Source organism: Oryzias latipes, chromosome 15, assembly GCF_053564925.1.
Source record: "Oryzias latipes strain Hd-rR chromosome 15, Olatipes_Hd-rR_3.1".
Classification (NCBI taxonomy): domain Eukaryota; kingdom Metazoa; phylum Chordata; class Actinopteri; order Beloniformes; family Adrianichthyidae; genus Oryzias; species Oryzias latipes.
This window is the reverse complement of record NC_136251.1, coordinates 25,981,651-25,998,904: the sequence shown is the minus strand read 5'-3', so window position 1 is coordinate 25,998,904 and position 17,254 is coordinate 25,981,651. Positions and strand designations below refer to the sequence as shown.

The 17,254-nt window shown below is 36.6% G+C and overlaps 2 protein-coding genes across 3 annotated transcripts; both read left to right on the top strand.

Annotated features, from left to right (window-relative positions):
* The first annotated feature begins 1,985 nt into the window (after positions 1–1,985).
* On the top strand, positions 1,986–8,890 carry LOC101171857 (inhibitor of nuclear factor kappa-B kinase subunit alpha). The gene is made up of 22 exons (XM_004077180.5): positions 1,986–2,347; positions 2,537–2,654; positions 2,755–2,849; positions 3,600–3,717; positions 3,801–3,870; positions 3,954–4,042; positions 4,166–4,255; positions 4,331–4,455; positions 5,242–5,349; positions 5,431–5,566; positions 5,685–5,885; positions 6,194–6,296; positions 6,467–6,590; positions 6,669–6,820; positions 6,910–6,971; positions 7,049–7,158; positions 7,478–7,527; positions 7,687–7,795; positions 7,898–8,045; positions 8,141–8,184; positions 8,300–8,399; positions 8,575–8,890. Exons 2-22 carry the CDS (start codon positions 2,550–2,552, stop codon positions 8,632–8,634), a joined length of 2,199 nt encoding a protein of 732 aa, XP_004077228.1. The 5' UTR covers positions 1,986–2,347; positions 2,537–2,549; the 3' UTR covers positions 8,635–8,890.
* A 620-nt stretch (positions 8,891–9,510) lies between these two features.
* On the top strand, positions 9,511–15,892 carry erlin1 (ER lipid raft associated 1). 2 transcript variants are annotated; one of them, XM_023963787.2, is made up of 12 exons: positions 9,511–9,666; positions 10,518–10,646; positions 11,116–11,197; positions 11,727–11,773; positions 11,865–11,926; positions 11,999–12,124; positions 12,211–12,284; positions 12,543–12,601; positions 12,735–12,826; positions 12,940–13,029; positions 13,130–13,209; positions 13,944–15,892. In XM_023963787.2, exons 2-12 carry the CDS (start codon positions 10,534–10,536, stop codon positions 14,133–14,135), a joined length of 1,017 nt encoding a protein of 338 aa, XP_023819555.1. In that variant the 5' UTR covers positions 9,511–9,666; positions 10,518–10,533; the 3' UTR covers positions 14,136–15,892. The 2 variants fall into 2 exon arrangements, with proteins under 2 accessions (XP_023819555.1, XP_023819557.1); XM_023963789.2 differs by having other exon boundaries at positions 9,665–9,814.
* Positions 15,893–17,254: the final 1,362 nt, after the last annotated feature.

Sequence of the window (17,254 nt, the reverse complement as noted above, 5' to 3'; positions counted from 1 at the left end):
GGCAACCGTGTGACCACTACACCACTTAATAGTCTCTCTTATAACACTTTCCGGATGTGAGGGAAATTGTTTTATTATTATCATTGTTTAAATGTAATCCTCCCAAATGGTTCATTATACGACACTCCCGATTGAACTTTTCTCTTTGTTTGCAAACTGTAACCTCCTACTTGAATTCTTAATAAAAGGAGCACTAGGAGTAGCAGACCTTTTGAGGAGAGAAGGGAGGTGGACTTTCTTCCGTCACACTTGCTTTACTCACTTTTGCATAAGAAACTTGATTCTTGTTGTGGTTTGTTGTTTCTAATTGTATTTTTCTTTAATGTCTAGATGCATTTATCTGACACCGGAAAATTCACGAAACAAAAAAAATATATATTATAAATGCGTAGCAGCATCGCTACCATGAGTCATTGGTTCTTACACACACATTTAGCAGCAAAAACATAAAGAAGTCATTTCCTGTGTGACTTCAACATTTCCTCACATCATAGTGAGGAAACCTTTGCCTATGGTGGCACACAATCATGTTTCTGAAATTGATTGGGTTTGGGGCAAAATTCTTTGCACTCTGTCTTTACATACAGCAGCAGCGTTGCAGTCAGGTCTCTTTCTGTCATTACAATGTAGGGTTAGAAAAGTGCTCATAATTCAGTCATAGTAACTCTCAACTTGTAAGAATTTTTACTTTTTTGGCAACTGGAAGTAAACTATGCTTCTACTGAATTCGGAATAATTTTAAGCTATCCACAAAAAATTATCAGCTTCTGCGAAGGTCTAAATAGCTCCAGATGTTCACTATCACCTCCAGGTTTGGCATTTGCTTGTGATTTACCACATTAAATCTCATTTTTTGCCATTTGGCTGCTCTTTTAAAGGGTCATCAAATTTGCTGCCATCTTTCCTTATCCTCTGCATCTTCTTCACTCACAGTAACTCTCCTTCACTACATCTGCTACCCTTAATCTTTGGTCTTCCTCTAGGCCTCCTTCCTGGTAGCTCCAACCTCAACATCCTTTTACGAACAACATCAGTGTCCCTCCGCTCATTGTATTCAAACTATCTGGTTCTGCTTCCCGGCAATTTATTTCCAAAAAATCTAACATCAGCTGCTCATCCGATGGATTCTTTTAATCCTCGTCATTTCCAAAAGAAAACCTCATCATCTTCAAATCTGCTGCCTCCAGGTCCTCTTCCTGTGCCCCAATTAATCTGACGTATCATCCATGTTTTATGGCCAGACTTTGTTTAGCTTTAAGATGACATAAGAAAAAAGGACTTGCTGTGGTGGCATTAGAAGTATTGGTAGTAACTTGTTACAAAAATAACATTACTTTTTGCAGGTGAAAGTTCTCATTTATCCTGGTGACTACATTTATTTCAAGCTATGAAAAAAAAAATAGATGCTAAATTAGAATAGTTTTGGAGCTGGAGTGTTTTGATGCAAAGGCCTAAATGCATCAACAGGTTTCAATGGCTTGTGAAAGAAAGTAACTTAAAGTAATTCAAGAAATCAATCCAGCCATAAAATTTTAACATATGGGAGTACTTTTCAATAACAGCAGCTTAAATGTAACGTATTGCATTTTGAACTAATTTTCAAAACACTGCGCCTCTATGGGTTATATAGAAATACATGTTTAGGGGGGCCAATCAGGAGCCAACGTCGTAGTAGGAGTTACAGCACCCCCTACTGTCACAAAAAAGGAACTGCAAATCAGGTGTTTGACTTATTAAACATATCTATGTCATTAACGTTGCTCCTACTGTCTTAGCTCTTATAAATACATATTTATGTTTAAAGAGACTATATTACGTCTATTTCCCTCCTGTTTTTGGCCATTATTCGGGATGTTTTGATGATCTAACGTGGAGTTTTGGCGCCATCTAGTGAGCAACTTAAACAGAATTTAAGTTTTAGATGATAACAGCGACGTCAGCTAAAAGAAAAATCAAAACAGTCACCGCTGCTGACCAGCATCTGGCGCGGATGTAGGTCCAGACAAAAGACTGTGGTCATCGGTGAATCCCCCGTGAGACAGAAAAACACTGCGGGCAGCCTTAGGGAGGAAGTACGCATGCGCGGAAACTCTAAGCCTGTCTCTGAACTTTCATTTTGCTCTGGCGTGTTCCCGTAGGCTGTAGCAAATGAGACAAAAACTAGCCAAACTGTCAACATGAACTAGCGTCTAAGCAATAGTTTTAACTTAATATGCACCTTTCGAGTGTCATTCAAATATTTATTAATAAATAAAACTCGTAGAAACCAGTTTAGCTAACTGTGCAGCAACAATGGTGTAGTAAGCTAAGTGTAAACAATCGACTGTGTGAGAAAGCCCTGGGAAAGGTGAGTTTGTTAACATTATTATTACTAGTGTAGATTTTTAAGTTCACTGAAATAACAGATCAACTAATGTAATATTCGTAAATACATTAAACGAAACGTGCATAATAGTGCAAACAAACATGTTTTAAATGTTATAATGTATGTATCCTCATATCTGTGAAAATGTTTTTTTTTTTTTATTATTGTCAGACTGATCTTAAGCATGGAGCGGTCCGCCCTGAAACAGGGCCAGCTGTTTGGCTCTTGGGAAACCAAGGAAAGGCTTGGGATGGGAGGCTTTGGACACGTTTACTTATACCAACATGTGGTGAGTTGTATGCTGTGCATTCTGGAAGGCCTAACCTAAACAGCAATGTTTTTTACCCCTTCTTTCTGCTATTTTCCTGTTTTGTTTTTGTTTGGAGCAGGAGACAGGGGTGAAAATTGCTGTGAAACACTGCCGCCTGGACCTGAGTGCTAAGAACAAAGAACGGTGGAGCAGAGAGATTCAGATCATGTCAAAGTGACTGCTGTTTGTGGTTTATCCAAATCAGGGGTCTGTAACCTTTAACCCAAAGAAAGCCATTTGGTCCAGTTTTAATGTTCCACCTCCTTGTTTAAAAATAAAAGCTTTATTTATGTTTTTGGCGCCATTAAACATTTGTATATAAAGTGTAGCTTTTATTTATTTACAATAACTAAATTACAAAAGTGTTATATTTTTCTGTAACACTTGTAGTTTTGATTGAAGCACAGACAAATTCCTTTCAAAATAAAACATACCCTGTGTTAAATAAGGTCCTTCTCCTGCAGCAAATTCAATTGAATTAACAAAAAGGAAGAAAAGTCAAATCTGTCATTATGACTTTTTCATCCTATTTCTCCTATTTAAAAGAAATCTATTCATGTACGGTAAATGCAGTTTTATATACTTTTGGAACTTTGCCCCTGAGCAGCAACTAGACACTGTTGTTCAGCAGAAGATCAGAAAAGTGCTTTTAGTTTATTTTAATAATAAAACCACTCTGAAATTTCTTTGCTCAGTTAGCTGAAATGGTAAAAATCTAAAAAAAAAAGGACGAAACTTAATTGACTTAAACAAATTAATCAAAACTACAAACTCATTATTTATTCAAATGATTTGCATTTTTCTACAAAGCCAAAAATGGGTGTGGCACCGGAGCCTCAGGTTTCTGACCCCTGATCTAAATTTTGTGACTTCATTTCAGCTTTTACAAATGTTTTATTACATGTTTGGTCCCACTGTCGACAGGCTGAACCATCTGAATGTTGTTCAGGCCAGAGAAGTTCCTGAGGAGTTGCATGCCATCGCTTTAAATGATCTACCGCTGCTGGCGATGGAATACTGCTCAAGAGGAGATTTACGCAAGGTACTATATAGCTTCTCCATTCATTTTTTTTTAAATAAAAGTTTTTGCAAATGTAGGTATTATGCATTTACTTTTTTATTCAGGTGCTGCATAAACCAGAAAATTGTTGTGGGTTAAAGGAGAGTGAAGTCCTCTCACTACTTAAAGACATCGGTATTGGGGTTTTTTAAGTTATTACTTTGATACAAGACTATTTAAGCTCAGTGTAATATGTGTGGAATTTCTGACCAACACAGGCTCTGGTATCCAGTATCTTCATGAGAATAAGATCATTCACAGAGATCTGAAGCCAGAAAACATAGTTTTACAAGAGATCGATGGCAAGGTGCAGTAATTTAGTCTGTAACATACATGAAGCTTGTATTAGCTGCAATTTGTGACACACAATAACAGATTTCTTTGTTCTTTTTTTTTCTTCTTAATTTTGTTTAAAATATTCCTTCTTCAGCTTGTACATAAAATTATAGACCTGGGGTATGCAAAAGATCTGGATCAAGGCAGTCTCTGCACATCCTTTGTTGGAACTTTACAGTATTTGGTAAATTTATCTTACAAAATATATTCATTTTGGTGTTTTTATTTAGTTTTAAAGCTTTATATGTACACATGACAGGCTCCAGAGCTGTTTGAGAGCAAACCCTACACTGTAAGTGTGGACTATTGGAGTTTGGGGACAGTGCTCTTTGAATGCATTTGTGGCTTTCGGCCGTTTCTGCACCACATGCAGCCCGTACAGTGGTAAGCCAAAAAATGCATCTAGTTTTTTTTTTTTTTCTGTAATTGTTCACAGTTTTGACTCATGTTAAAATACTAGTGTAAAAAAGGCGTGGCAGAAACCTTAATTACATGAAGCAGATCTTATCTACTCAAAAAAAAGGTGCAGTAAGCTAACTTCAATTTAGGGTTGTTTATGTTCAAAGTCTGCATTGTAAACAAAGGCTATTTTTTCACGTCTTTATTATTTACTAGCATTTGTTGGGAGAAATAGCAGTTTTTTTTTTTTTTACCGGTAATAATTGCAGATGTTTCTTTAAATGCTAAATTTCATCCCAGTTCAGTTTGAAATGTGTTCTTTGGAGAGCTGAAAGGATTATTTTTTTTTGTCTAAACATGATGGAGACTCCTAAGAGTGAAGCCTTCAAAAGGTAAAGTGGAAATGCCTGGTTATGTTAAACAAACTAAGTGCATTTGAAAGTTGGAGATGAAGGTTAAAGTGTCTGTTCAGTCTTACTTTGTTGATCTAGACATATTTTCCCCTTCCCAGCACAAGTGATTCACAACTCTTGGTAATTCTGTACTTTAAAAAAGGAAAGGAAAACCTGGTTCAGAGAAAGGAGAATTGGAAACCTTCTCAATATTGAAGATTTTTAAGAAATTAGAAGCTATAAAATTGGATTATCATGATACCAATTTTGTTGGAAGTGTGTCAAATATTGAATCTTTATTTTTGTTGCAGACTGCTTTGGAAAATCTTAATAATTTGTGTTCTAATTTTTTGCATTTATTAATTTTTTGCTTGTGTAGGACAAGCAAAGTCAAAAACAAGGGGCCTAAAGACATCATGGCAGTCGAGGACATGAATGGTGAAGTTCGATTTTCAGCACACCTGCCTTATCCCAACAATCTTAGCAGGTCAAGGAGGAATCATTTAAATTTAAGTGAGTCCAGCTAACTTTATTCTGAGTAATTGATATCTGTTTTTCCTTTGTTCAGTCCGCTGCTGGAACCCATAGAGTCTCTGCTCCAGATGCTGTTGCTTTGGGATCCTTCAACTCGTGGCGGAGGACTGGATCCGGAAACAAACAAGCCTTACTTTTACTCCGTTCTGCACAATATTCTCAGCATGAAGGTTAACCCGAAGAAAATGTCTTCAATCTGGATTTACTTCATTCTTTAGTGTGTGTGTTCTTTCTAATTGACGGAACATTAAGTGAAACTACCCTCAAGCTTCACTCTTCATCTTCCAGGTCATTCACGTCTTGGACATGACCTCAGCCCAGCTGCACTCTTTAGATTTGGGGACCGACGAGAGTTTACTCTCTCTGCAGCTTCGCCTCGAAGCACAAACACAAGCGCATATTTCCCCACAGAGCCAAGAGCTTCTGCTGGAGACGGGAAACTCCCTCGACCCCCGTAGGCCGCCCATCCAATTTCTGCCAGAGGGCTTGGTATGCAGCACAGAAAGACAAACGCAAGCCAAAACGGCGTTTGTTTGTCGAACGCTAACTACATACACCACAATAGTGTATAGTTCTTGTACTTTTTCATCTGCAATTGTGAATGCAGATGCAGATAAATTCCAATTTTTGCTAATGTTTTTCTTTTTTACAAAGTGAACTACATTTTTTTGTTGTTTTTTTCTTTTTAGGGCAATAATAAATTTCCACCTTCCTCTTTAGGGCAAGTTTGTAGTTTTATCTCCAGAGTCTTTTATTTTATGCATCCATAGTTTTAATTCTGCATCTTTTTATTTTAGCGAGGCTGGGATAACTCTATAGTGTTCCTGTTTCACACAAGCCTTAACAAATACTCCGGACCGCTGACCGCCAGACCTTTGCCAGAGAGCGTCAACTTCATAGGTGAGATGCTTATCTCTGCACCAAGTTGTAAACGTATTTTCTAGATGTTATTGTGTTCTGTACTCATGTTTAAATAAATTTTATCTAGGGTTGATTTAACTTAAATTCAGTTAAACTCGTGTCTAATTTGGTGTGATGTGATATGTGCTTGTGTTCTCTCTTGTTGCCAGTCAGGGAGACTAAAACACAGCTCCCCCTCTCCACTCTGAGAAAGGTTTGGGCTGAAGCTGTCAGCTATGTTTGTGGACTGAAAGAGGACTACTTCCGGCTGTATCAGGGGCAGAGGACTGCCATGTAAGTGCATTAGTAGCCACATAAATGATCACTGTAGTAGCACTCCGAGACTCTGGTTTCTCCTGCTGTTTGCGTTAGGCTGAGTTTGCTGCGTTACAACACCACCTTGACCAAGTACAAGAACGAACTGTTCTCCGAGTCACATAAACTCCAAGCCAAGCTGGCTTTCTTTAAGACAAGCATCCAGTATGATCTGGAGCAATACGCCAACCAGATGAAGAACGGCATCTGTGAGTGGATTTTCAGGATCTTCTGTGATGTGTGTTGCATTTTTCTGTCACTTTTAACGCCTCTGCTGCTGTTTTGTTTTAATGTGAAGCTTCAGAAAAAATGTGGAAGACGTGGCAAGAAAGTAGAGAAAAGGTTGATTTATTAACGAAGGTGAGACACTTTCAAAACAAATGCTAATTTATTGGAGTGATTCAAACAGCACAGTGCTAACGGTTTTCCTGCTGAAGGCTGCAGACGTGGGGTTCCTGGATAAAGAGATTCTGGGCTTGCATAATGAGATTGTGGAGCTGCAGAGGAGTCCATATGCCAGAAGACAAGGAGATGTAATGGAACAGCTGTGAGTATCACTGCAAAGCTGTTATTCCACTTCATTTTGAAAACCCAAAAGGATTTAGACCCATTTTTTTCCTACAAGGTTTAAGAATTATATGAGATATAATTCAGAGCAAGTGAATCCCAGAACACATTTCTGATGTTTTTCTGTTACACTAATATCACTATTGGTTCTTATAGTTTGGGTCTAGGGTGTTGTGGAGTGGCATTTAACCCCAAGAAACATATGTTTCCGAACTTTTAAAGTTAATTTGACTTATTGTTTTTCATTTTATGTAGCAGCAATTGAAAATAATTAAAAATGCTTTTGTCTCTTTTTTCAGGGAAAAAAAGGCGATTGAACTCTACAGGCAACTGAAGGCTAAATGTAAAAGTTAGTACCTAAACTTATCTAAAGCAACATACAATAATCCACATTTTTAATTGTAATACAAAAATATTTTTTTGTGTATTTGCTATAGGTACATTTGTAAAACTGCTAATTGAATGATACAAAAATGATGAACAGGTTGTGTTGTCATCTCCTTTTCAGGTCCTGACCCGCCTCATGGTTACAGTGACAGCTCAGATATGGTGAAAACAATCCTTCAGACAGTTCAGAACCAGGACAGAGTGCTGAAAGATCTGTACACTCACCTGAGGTAAACTATACCCAATTTAATCAAACATTTTGAACAATGTCGGCACAAGTGAGGGATAAAGTGGCCCGATTTTAATGTTCTGAATGTTCATTTTTTCCATAGTACCATTCTAGTGTGTAAGCAACATATTGTGGATTTGTTCCCTCATCTGGAAAAAGCCCTGGGGGATATAAAAGCTACAGAAAACACTGTGATACAAATGCAAAAGAGGAGACAAAAGGAGTTCTGGTATCTTCTTAAGGTTGCCTGTGTATGTACGCTATAAAGTAACAACAGACACTTGAGAGCTTCAGCACAGAAATGAGGTATTTTGGTAGCTAATACGATTTGTGGTTGTGTATTTAGGAACAGAACAACTCTCCAGTGTCGTCACAACATCCCTCTGATTGGTAAGATCTCTTCCAAACGCAACTCTCTGCCTATAAAAGATGAATTTCACTATAAGTTGCAGTTTGAGGTGTAAACAAAGTCTTTAAAGTGTTAAATGTTTCTTGTCTTTTTCAGTGAAACTGTTGGCCAGCTGCTCAATGAAAATCAGCGGTATCTGAGTCATCTGACTTCTCTCATGCAAGATGCTGCTCAGAGCATGGAGCACAGTGTAATGGTAAAGTCTGGAGAACAGAATGAAATGATCATTATTGATGTAACTTTCAAATATAAGGACAAGTGTCTTCACTATTTTTGATCAATAATAGCCATCCCCTCATGTTGGTCTTGTGTCTTGATGGTTTTTCTTTTAAGTCTGCTTGATTTTGAACAGGTTTTTTTTCTTTCTTCAGGATCAAGACTGGAGCTGGACTCAGTCTGGAGCAGTGAAGGTCCAGTCTCAGAAGCCATGAAAACTTTCCAAAGATTACAATGTCTGGCATATCAGAAACACTCTATGTGTGCCTATACATTATCCTCTTTGACAATAACGTATAAAAAGTGTTTTTAAGCTGTCCATGAAAAAATGTTAACATATTTAATGAGTGTTTTGTCCTTAAATATTAAACATATTTATTTTCAGATGAATCAAAGTGCATTATTTTTGTTAAAAGAATGTGTTAACAATGGAAGGTGACCTGACGTTTTTATAAAGGTGTTAAACACAAACATTGTTTTGTCTGAGTCATCCTTGTGAGTAATCTGAATGCCTTTCTTATAGTTAATTGCATGAAGAAGAAAAAAACAAGAAGAAATAAAGTTTTTTAAATTATTTGGTTGGAAAATCACCATAAATATCATTTTTAAACCTTAAGACTTGCATGAAGGTACCTTCTCATGTCATTTTTGCCTAGATAGATTTTGGGATTTTTACAGTGTTGTGTTATTTTCAGTTTTTATAAGTCATTTTATTTGTACTCATATTTTTGTTTGCTCTGTCCAATTATTTGGTTCCCGAATCCCTTATTTCTCATTTGTTCTTTTTTTCTTCTTCAAATTTATATCTCTTAATGAGTGATCTATGCCCTTTTTGTTTGTTTTTTTTAAACCGTCTGCCTTTTTTGTGTCATAGTTTGTGTGTCATAATTATTATAAATATTCATTTTTGAATAGGTCTTTGTCAAAGTATTAGTTTTGCCATTCATATTTTTATAGAAAAGTTGACCCTAAATTATAGAGTTTGCCACCGAATATTATTTTTATTTCTTTTTTAAAATATTTCCTGTACCAAATTGTCCAGGCTCAGAAACGCAAAATAACTAGAAATAAGAAGAAGAAAAAAACAATTTACTGTCCCCAGGACTTTTTTAAAATCGCATTTGGCTTTTTTTCGACGGTCCCTGAAGTAACTTCGATGAAGCAAATCAGCGTTGGAAGGGGAGGAGTGACGTGAGGGGGATGGTCCGTCGAATGATAAGACCAGAGTGCAACTGTTCGATACTTGGGTAATTTTTCATTTTTTAAAACCATATATTTATTGTAATGTTTCAGATGTTTAAATAATCAACAGCATTGTCCATTATGTGAATATTAGTTATATTTTATTGCCGTTTGACAACTTGAAGTTGCGCTTAGGTGCAATTTGCCGACGGAGTAAGCGATTTCCGAATCCACCCTTAGAGAAAGCTAGCTAGCTAGCTAGCTAAGCGAACCTGCTAGTAGTCTTCCGTTTTCCACTTTCTCAATGAGTCGGTCATGTTCGAGTATGCAGATTTGTATCGTTTAATTTCTGCTTTATTACTTTGTAGAGGCATCTCACTTGCTGCCTTTTTAAGAACAAGTTATAAAGCAGAAAGAAGCACGCTAGCTTTACACTTCCCAGCATTCCCATTAGTTCTCGTGTTACGCATCGAGGTTCCATTACATTTCAAAACTGATCTTCACCATGTTTAACAACCAACGTTTTACTTGATTTAAATTGTAGGCCAAAACATAATAAACAAACGTTCAATCTTTTTTATTATTGGGCTGTTTTTGTTACTTTACAGATTTAATACAAAATTGATTCACCCTGCAGCAAATTTGGTTCAATGTGTATATTGACACCTAAATTGCACATTATGCGTACTTTAAATTATATTGTGATGCAGTATTGTTGCTAGAACTCTACAAAACCTTAGGATTTCGACCATATTTTTAGTGTTTTCTCGGGTGTGTCAATGTTTTCTTCAGATAAGTGCGGAAAGGTCCCCTGTTTTTCTGAGTCTGGGACTGTGGGTATTTTGATTCCCTTTCAGTCACTGCTTATCGTTGTGTAAATATTTCTGCTGATTGACATTTCCTTTTTTTCTGGCAGGTGTGTGTAAGTGAGGATGACAATGCCGCATGTGGGGGCAGTATTTGCAGCAATGGCAGGAGTGGTTGCCCTCATGCTGCACTCCTCCATTCACAAGATAGAGGAAGGACACCTTGCCGTCTACTACAGGTATTTCATTCGGTTTTTTTACGTCTGTAGTTTGTGAAAAACACCTGTTTTTCATAGTTGACATTAATATCTACCAATTGGGACCTACTTGTTTAAAGATAAATCCCAATGAAAACTGGATTTTTTTTAACACTTTCTTGTGGTATTTTACTCATGATGGAGGACATATATGAAGAAAATTAAGTTTAAAATTGTGGTTCTGCTTTGCAGAAACTGTCCCAGAAAATGACATAATCATAATTAAAAGACCACTTGGAATCCTTTTCAAACAAATCAATAGATGATTGCAATGGAGCTTTAAAGGATTTTGAGAAATTTAAATATACTTTACATCTGGTGAGGCAGATTATAAACGCAAAGACAATATGGAAGCTGTACTGGGAACTCGTTCATTTATTTATTTATTTATTTGTGTATGCGGATATGCACCAAGCAATGCTTGTTTTTGTTTTTTTTGTTTTTTTTCCAGAGGTGGAGCTTTACTAACTACTCCCAATGGTCCAGGATATCATATCATGTTGCCTTTCATCACCACATACAGAGCAGTGCAGGTAAACAGATACTTTTGCACTGAAACCCAACTTGTAGTAGATGTTTTTTTTTTTTTTAAACTAAATTCATTTAAAACTTTCGTTGAATCCGCTTGGTCCAAACAAGACTCCCTTGGGAGGTGGAGGTGTTTTTGAAAAGTTCTCAGTCAAAATTTATGATTAAACATATTTACTCAGCAAGGATCTATAATAAATAAAAAATAAATTTTGCACCATTTAGTTGCATAATTCTAAAAAAAAAAAAATTTTGCTTTTGCTTTCAAAGCTTCTTAGCTGTAAGGAACAAATTTTTATTGAGTGGCTAATTCCTCTAACTATTTCTGATCTGCTTAAACTTGATCCTTTGGACATAAATAATACAAATGTAACACAAATGAGAATAATTGAATCAAATGCTATATTTTCCACATTTGTGATATTTCTTTTTTCTAATAGATTTGGGATAATGTTGTCTCATTTTCATGTGTTTAGTTTTATTTCTCTCAACTTTAACATTCGGGTCAAAATATGTTTGAACTTTTTGTTTTAGACCACGCTTCAAACTGATGAGATCAAGAATGTGCCTTGTGGGACAAGGTATGACTGTTTACAGAGACACATTTTCAGAAGTTAATTACTCTTTAGATACTATTTGTTTGAATTAAACCTTGTTTTTTTTCTGTAATAGTGGTGGTGTGATGATCTACTTTGACAGAATAGAAGTTGTAAATATGTTGGTCCCTACAGCAGGTATGGTGTATTCAAATCTTTGTGATTGCAAACGTTCCTGATCGACTTTAACCACCGTGTCTTTGTTTGTAGTGGTGGACATTGTGAGGAACTACACGGCCGATTATGACAAAACTCTCATTTTTAACAAGATTCACCACGAATTGAACCAGTTTTGTAGCGTCCACACACTTCAGGAAGTCTACATTGAGCTGTTCGGTGAGAGGCTTTGACTGCTTCAATAAGTGTTCCTTCCTAAAACTCCAAATAGTTTGTATTTGAATAGTTTGCCTTGTATCCTGCAGATATTATAGATGAAAACCTCAAAACTGCACTGCAGAAAGATCTGAACGCTATGGCACCTGGACTTACAATACAGGTATGTAAACACACTTCATAGTGATACAGCATGCACTTAAATTTAATAATATTTGATATTTTAAGGGAAAAAAATGGAACAATATTTTGCACTTCTTTTAATAGTCAGAAATTGTTCCTGTTAGTATTCATTTAAGTTAATGATCATATTGATTAACACTGTAAAATATATTTCTCATGAATTTGTAATTGTTTGACCACATTTGGTCAAAATAGAAAGATGTTGCATATTTATTTAATTCTCTCCAATTCCATGCAGGCTGTCCGTGTCACCAAACCGAAGATTCCCGAGTCTATCAGGAGGAACTTTGAACTCATGTGAGTTTTAGAGGATTTGTCTCAGCACAGACTTACTCACTTAATTCATGAATTAAATACATTAAATAGAACTAAATGTGTGTACTTGTGTGTGTGTGTGTGTGTGTGTGTGTGTGTGTGTGTGTGTGTTTAGGGAAGCAGAGAAAACTCGTCTCCTAATAACGGTTCAGACTCAGAGGGTTGTGGAAAAGGAGGCGGAGACTGAAAGGAAGAAAGCCATTATTGGTAAATTTGTTGTTTTACTGTAAATCATTGTAGGCTTTTTATTTGCATCTCTCTGTAAAGTTTCGGCTGTTTCTTTGTCAGTCATGTCTAACAACTGTTTTTTTGTCCTTTAGAGGCTCAGAAAGTGGCTCAAGTAGCAGAGATCCATTTTAGACAAAAGGTGATGGAGAAAGAGACTGAGAAGAAGATTTCTGAAATAGAAGGTTGGCATAGCTGCTCTCATTTTCCTTTTTTTGTGGATAAAATGTCTGAGGCCATTGTGGTTTTCTCATTTGTCTCATTTATCACATGTGTTCGTTTCAGATGCTGCTTTCCTGGCCAGGGAGAGGGCCAAAGCAGATGCAGAGTATTACACTGCTGCTAAGTTTTCTGAGGCAAACAGGGTAAGAACTGTACAAGTACCCTCCCCTACTCCAAATATCATCATCTAACCCGATTTTCTGTTTTCATTTGTGGAGATTTAGATTTGAGGGCTTTTCTGATCCTGTTTTGAGTTTTTTTCTAAAGAAAAAACCCCACTCTGATCAAAATGGTGTCTTTAACATGTTTTTGTGGACATATACAAAGAAAATGAAGCATTTCTACATTCAAAACGTTGTGAACGAGGAGCAGACGAAAAAATGCTGTTTGAAAATTGCTGCTCCGCTCTGCAGTGGGGAGGTTAAGATGGGGCGGGGTAGCTCAGCGCCCACAACTCGGAGGCGAATGTCAAAGGAATTTACAGATTTCCTTGATTTAGGCACAAAACGTCAGAATCCTAATTAAAAGAGCACCAGGATCTCTTTTAAAATGGATTTTAAAAAATGATTTTAGTGGGATATAAAGCTGCTTCTATTCAGCTCATTTCATTTGTAAAAGATGCATCATTTAAGCCCATGTAAATGTTTTTTTATGGATTAATCTTAACAGATGTTATGTTTTTGTTTTTCTGACTAGCTGTTATCAGTCTAGGTGATATTTCTCTATCAACAGCAGAAATGAATTCTTATTATAAAGATGCCCCAGGAGACCTGTTTCATGGACCTTTGTCTGGGATCATACCTGTGTTTTGATGACAAAAAGCTAAATCCTTATCATTTTCTCAAAATACTGACATAATTCTTTTTAATCTTTGCAGCTTAAGTTGACGCCGGAGTACCTGGAGCTGATGAAGTATCAGGCCATAGCTGCTAACAGTAAGATCTACTTTGGTCAGGACATTCCGAACATGTTTGTTGAGGGGAACAGCAATTCGCCCAAGTCTGGACCAACTTCAAGTTTGCCCGGCTCTGAATCAGACGTGTTCAAAGCTAAGCCAGATGGGCACTGAGGCTCCAGGAGAACCTGATGAGGACCTTTCACTGAAAATTGTGGGTGTTGAAGCTTTGCAGATGGTCTTGAATCTAAACAGCAGTGGGGACGGTGAAGTGAAAGATGATTGGAAAGTGCGAGAGCCTGGGGTAAACAGAAAGTTGGAGAGAAAAAGTGAGCTTAAGGAATGCTCGATGCCATGGTAAAAATAATTAGCATAAAACGCCTATGCCTGGAAAGGTGACACTAAAGAGTCGCCCTAATTTAAATGTGCGCTTCTCTATTTCAGGTTATGCATTTTTTTTTTCCTGCATTGTCTTTTCTAGTCTTGCAGCTGCGTTTATGTTTTTCTGTGTGCGAGAGCATGATTTGTGATTAAATATGAGATGATTTTCTGGAAATGAATGTCTGGCTTTGCAGCACTGGAATCTGACAGGTGTCGCTAGTTAAAAGTTTGAATACTTTGTACGGGTTCAGGTGTACGGTATATTTGTGCCATTTTTGTGCCGGTCGGCCGTCGTTGCTGAGAGTCCTTTTGAAGACTAAGTAATCCTAGCTTCCATGAAACGCTGCCTTTGAACCGTTGACTTTTAGTCAGCTTATGCACCAATGTTTTAGGGTAACCGGTGTGGTAGGACTCGGTCATTGGATGGAAGCCACCTTTAGTTTGGTTTTGATGAACTGGAACTGAATATGTGCGGCGAAAGCTTTAATTACAGTGGATGATTTACTGCTTGTTGTGTTGTTTATTTTCTGGGGGGTTTTGTAATCCTATGTTGATTTGTTTTGTTGGCAATTACTTTAATTCCCAGTGAGATAAAAAGAAGAGAAATAAAATCTGGTTTTCTTCTATAAATTCAGATGATCGATCATTTCTGTGAGAGTGCTACAGCAATAAATACCAGCTCAACACGCTTGGATGTATTCTTTTTGTTAAGAATTTTCTTTTCTTTTTTTATTCTGATTGTCATTTGAAAGGTTTGCTTGAATCAGATGATGGGCATAATTTATTAAATATCAACTTTCTATTTTCAGGGCTTTTCAGTTTATCGTCCATTCTCAGGAATTGCTTTTCATTCTTTTAGAAAAACTTGGCATTGCTACATATTCACAGACGAGTTACTCTTAGGTTAAATTGGAAATACAAAATCCCTACAAATGTATTTTAATTTGTTTGTATAAAGTCTGTAAACAGGAGCATTTTGAGGATGTTGTCGGGTCAAAAATGAAAGAAATTCTGAAACAATTCCAATTGTAGTGGTTTTGACTACACCAGCTTAACTGGAAATGCACATCTCCCTGTTGAGAGTAATATTTAGGCAAGCACTACACAGAAATACTGAATTAGGAGGTTCTTTTTATTTTATTTTTCTGAGATTTGAACAAAATGCAAGTTGGTGCTAGTTGTTTTTTTTTTTTTTTTGGGGCAGGGGGCTGTTTTAAACGTTGAAAGACTTTCACCACTCAGATTTCAAGCCTTACATAAAAATGAACTAACTGACCTGCAGGCTGAATATTCTAACAAACACAAGCAAAGACTGGAGAAAACAACAGTTAGCAGCCCACACCGGTTGTTGTTTTTTTTGAAGATGATGTTGTTTGGTGGTGGGTTTAAACACACAAAGAATAAAGCGGTTGTGAAATTAATTTTGTCAATATTTTGTACAATCTGTGAAATTTAAAACATTTTCTCCTTGTTTTAAAAATGTTTACATGTAAAAATGTTTCTAGGTTTTGACAATGTTTCTATGTAAAATAAAACCTATTTTGGTACCAGTTTCTTTTTTGGGTTTGTGACTGTTTTCATGTAGTTCAGATCATTTCCAAAAGGAGGTAATCTAACTTAAGATGAGGCGGGATATGACTCATTCTGAAATCTGGTTTGGAAAATCGAGGGTTGTGAAAAAAAAAAAAAGTCATGAAATGTTGCAGATAAAGTATTGATAAAGTATTTTTCCTATATGGGAAGGCAAAAGGTGTTTTGCATGTCTGGAAGACAAAATAAATATTAGAAAACTGACGTAAATCTAAAAGTAGAGTAAAATATAATAAAATGCTGTTTAGTTAATTAGTTGGCAATACTTCATTAAAACATGAAAAGTATTTTATTTGAAAGGTAGAGTATTTAGTTTCATGTTATAATTTGCATTTTGATAAGCCTAACAAGTGTTTTTTTTTTTTTTAGTAATTTGACAAGTGTGATTAAAGTCTGCATTAATAGGAGGAAAGCATCTAAAATTCCTACAATTCACCAAACACTTGAACTATACTACATTAAGTTTTAACTCCATTTCAAACCTGAAACCTGTATATGTATTTTTTACATAAATTTGCTATACATCTCAGCAAAACTACAAAGCAGCTTTGAATGAAGGCAACAAAGGACAAGGAAGTGGTTATGGAAATGTGAAGTAAAGCTTCCTTCAGCTGTGTGTAAACTTTAGTTGCATAAACGCTTTCAGATTAGACTCAAATTTGATCTGAGAGCAGAAAGAAACAACTTTACCCCCTTTATTTCACATGAAGTTTATTCTGGATTTATTTGCAGAGTTGTACTAATTTTGTAGTGAAAGTCTGTAAAACTCAGCAATTTTAACCCCCCCCCCTCCCTTCCTTCACCACCACCATCCCAATTCCAGGAAGTGAGGTGATGGTCAGGTTTTTACAGCTTCCTGCCTGAGCATCGCTTTCCTGGGTTGCTTTGACATCACGTCCATGATTTATCTAACCTTGACATCTTCCGGGACGTTTCCCTCACCAAAGGGCCTGAGGGTGTGGTTCCTCCTCTATGAGTAAATTCATTCCCAAAAACGGCGGGGGAACGTGAAAATGAATCATCAGCAGGACACAGCGCTGCTCTGTTCTCCTCTTTTCTCTCAACATTCTTACTTCCTGTGTGTTTCTGCTGTTTCCCAGCAATATCCCCCTTTCTTTAAGTAACCCCCTAAAAAAAGCAGCTGTTCAAGCTGACAAATGCTATTGTTGCATAAGCACAGTTCTTTATTACAACTAAGTCAACAGGTTGAAATAGTCTTAATCAGGCTGTGAAAAAGTTTCCTTTGTTCGAGGAAATTACTCAGATTCTATCAGCTTTAAAGTAGACTCAAAAATTAAAATATCTGGATAAGAATTACACAC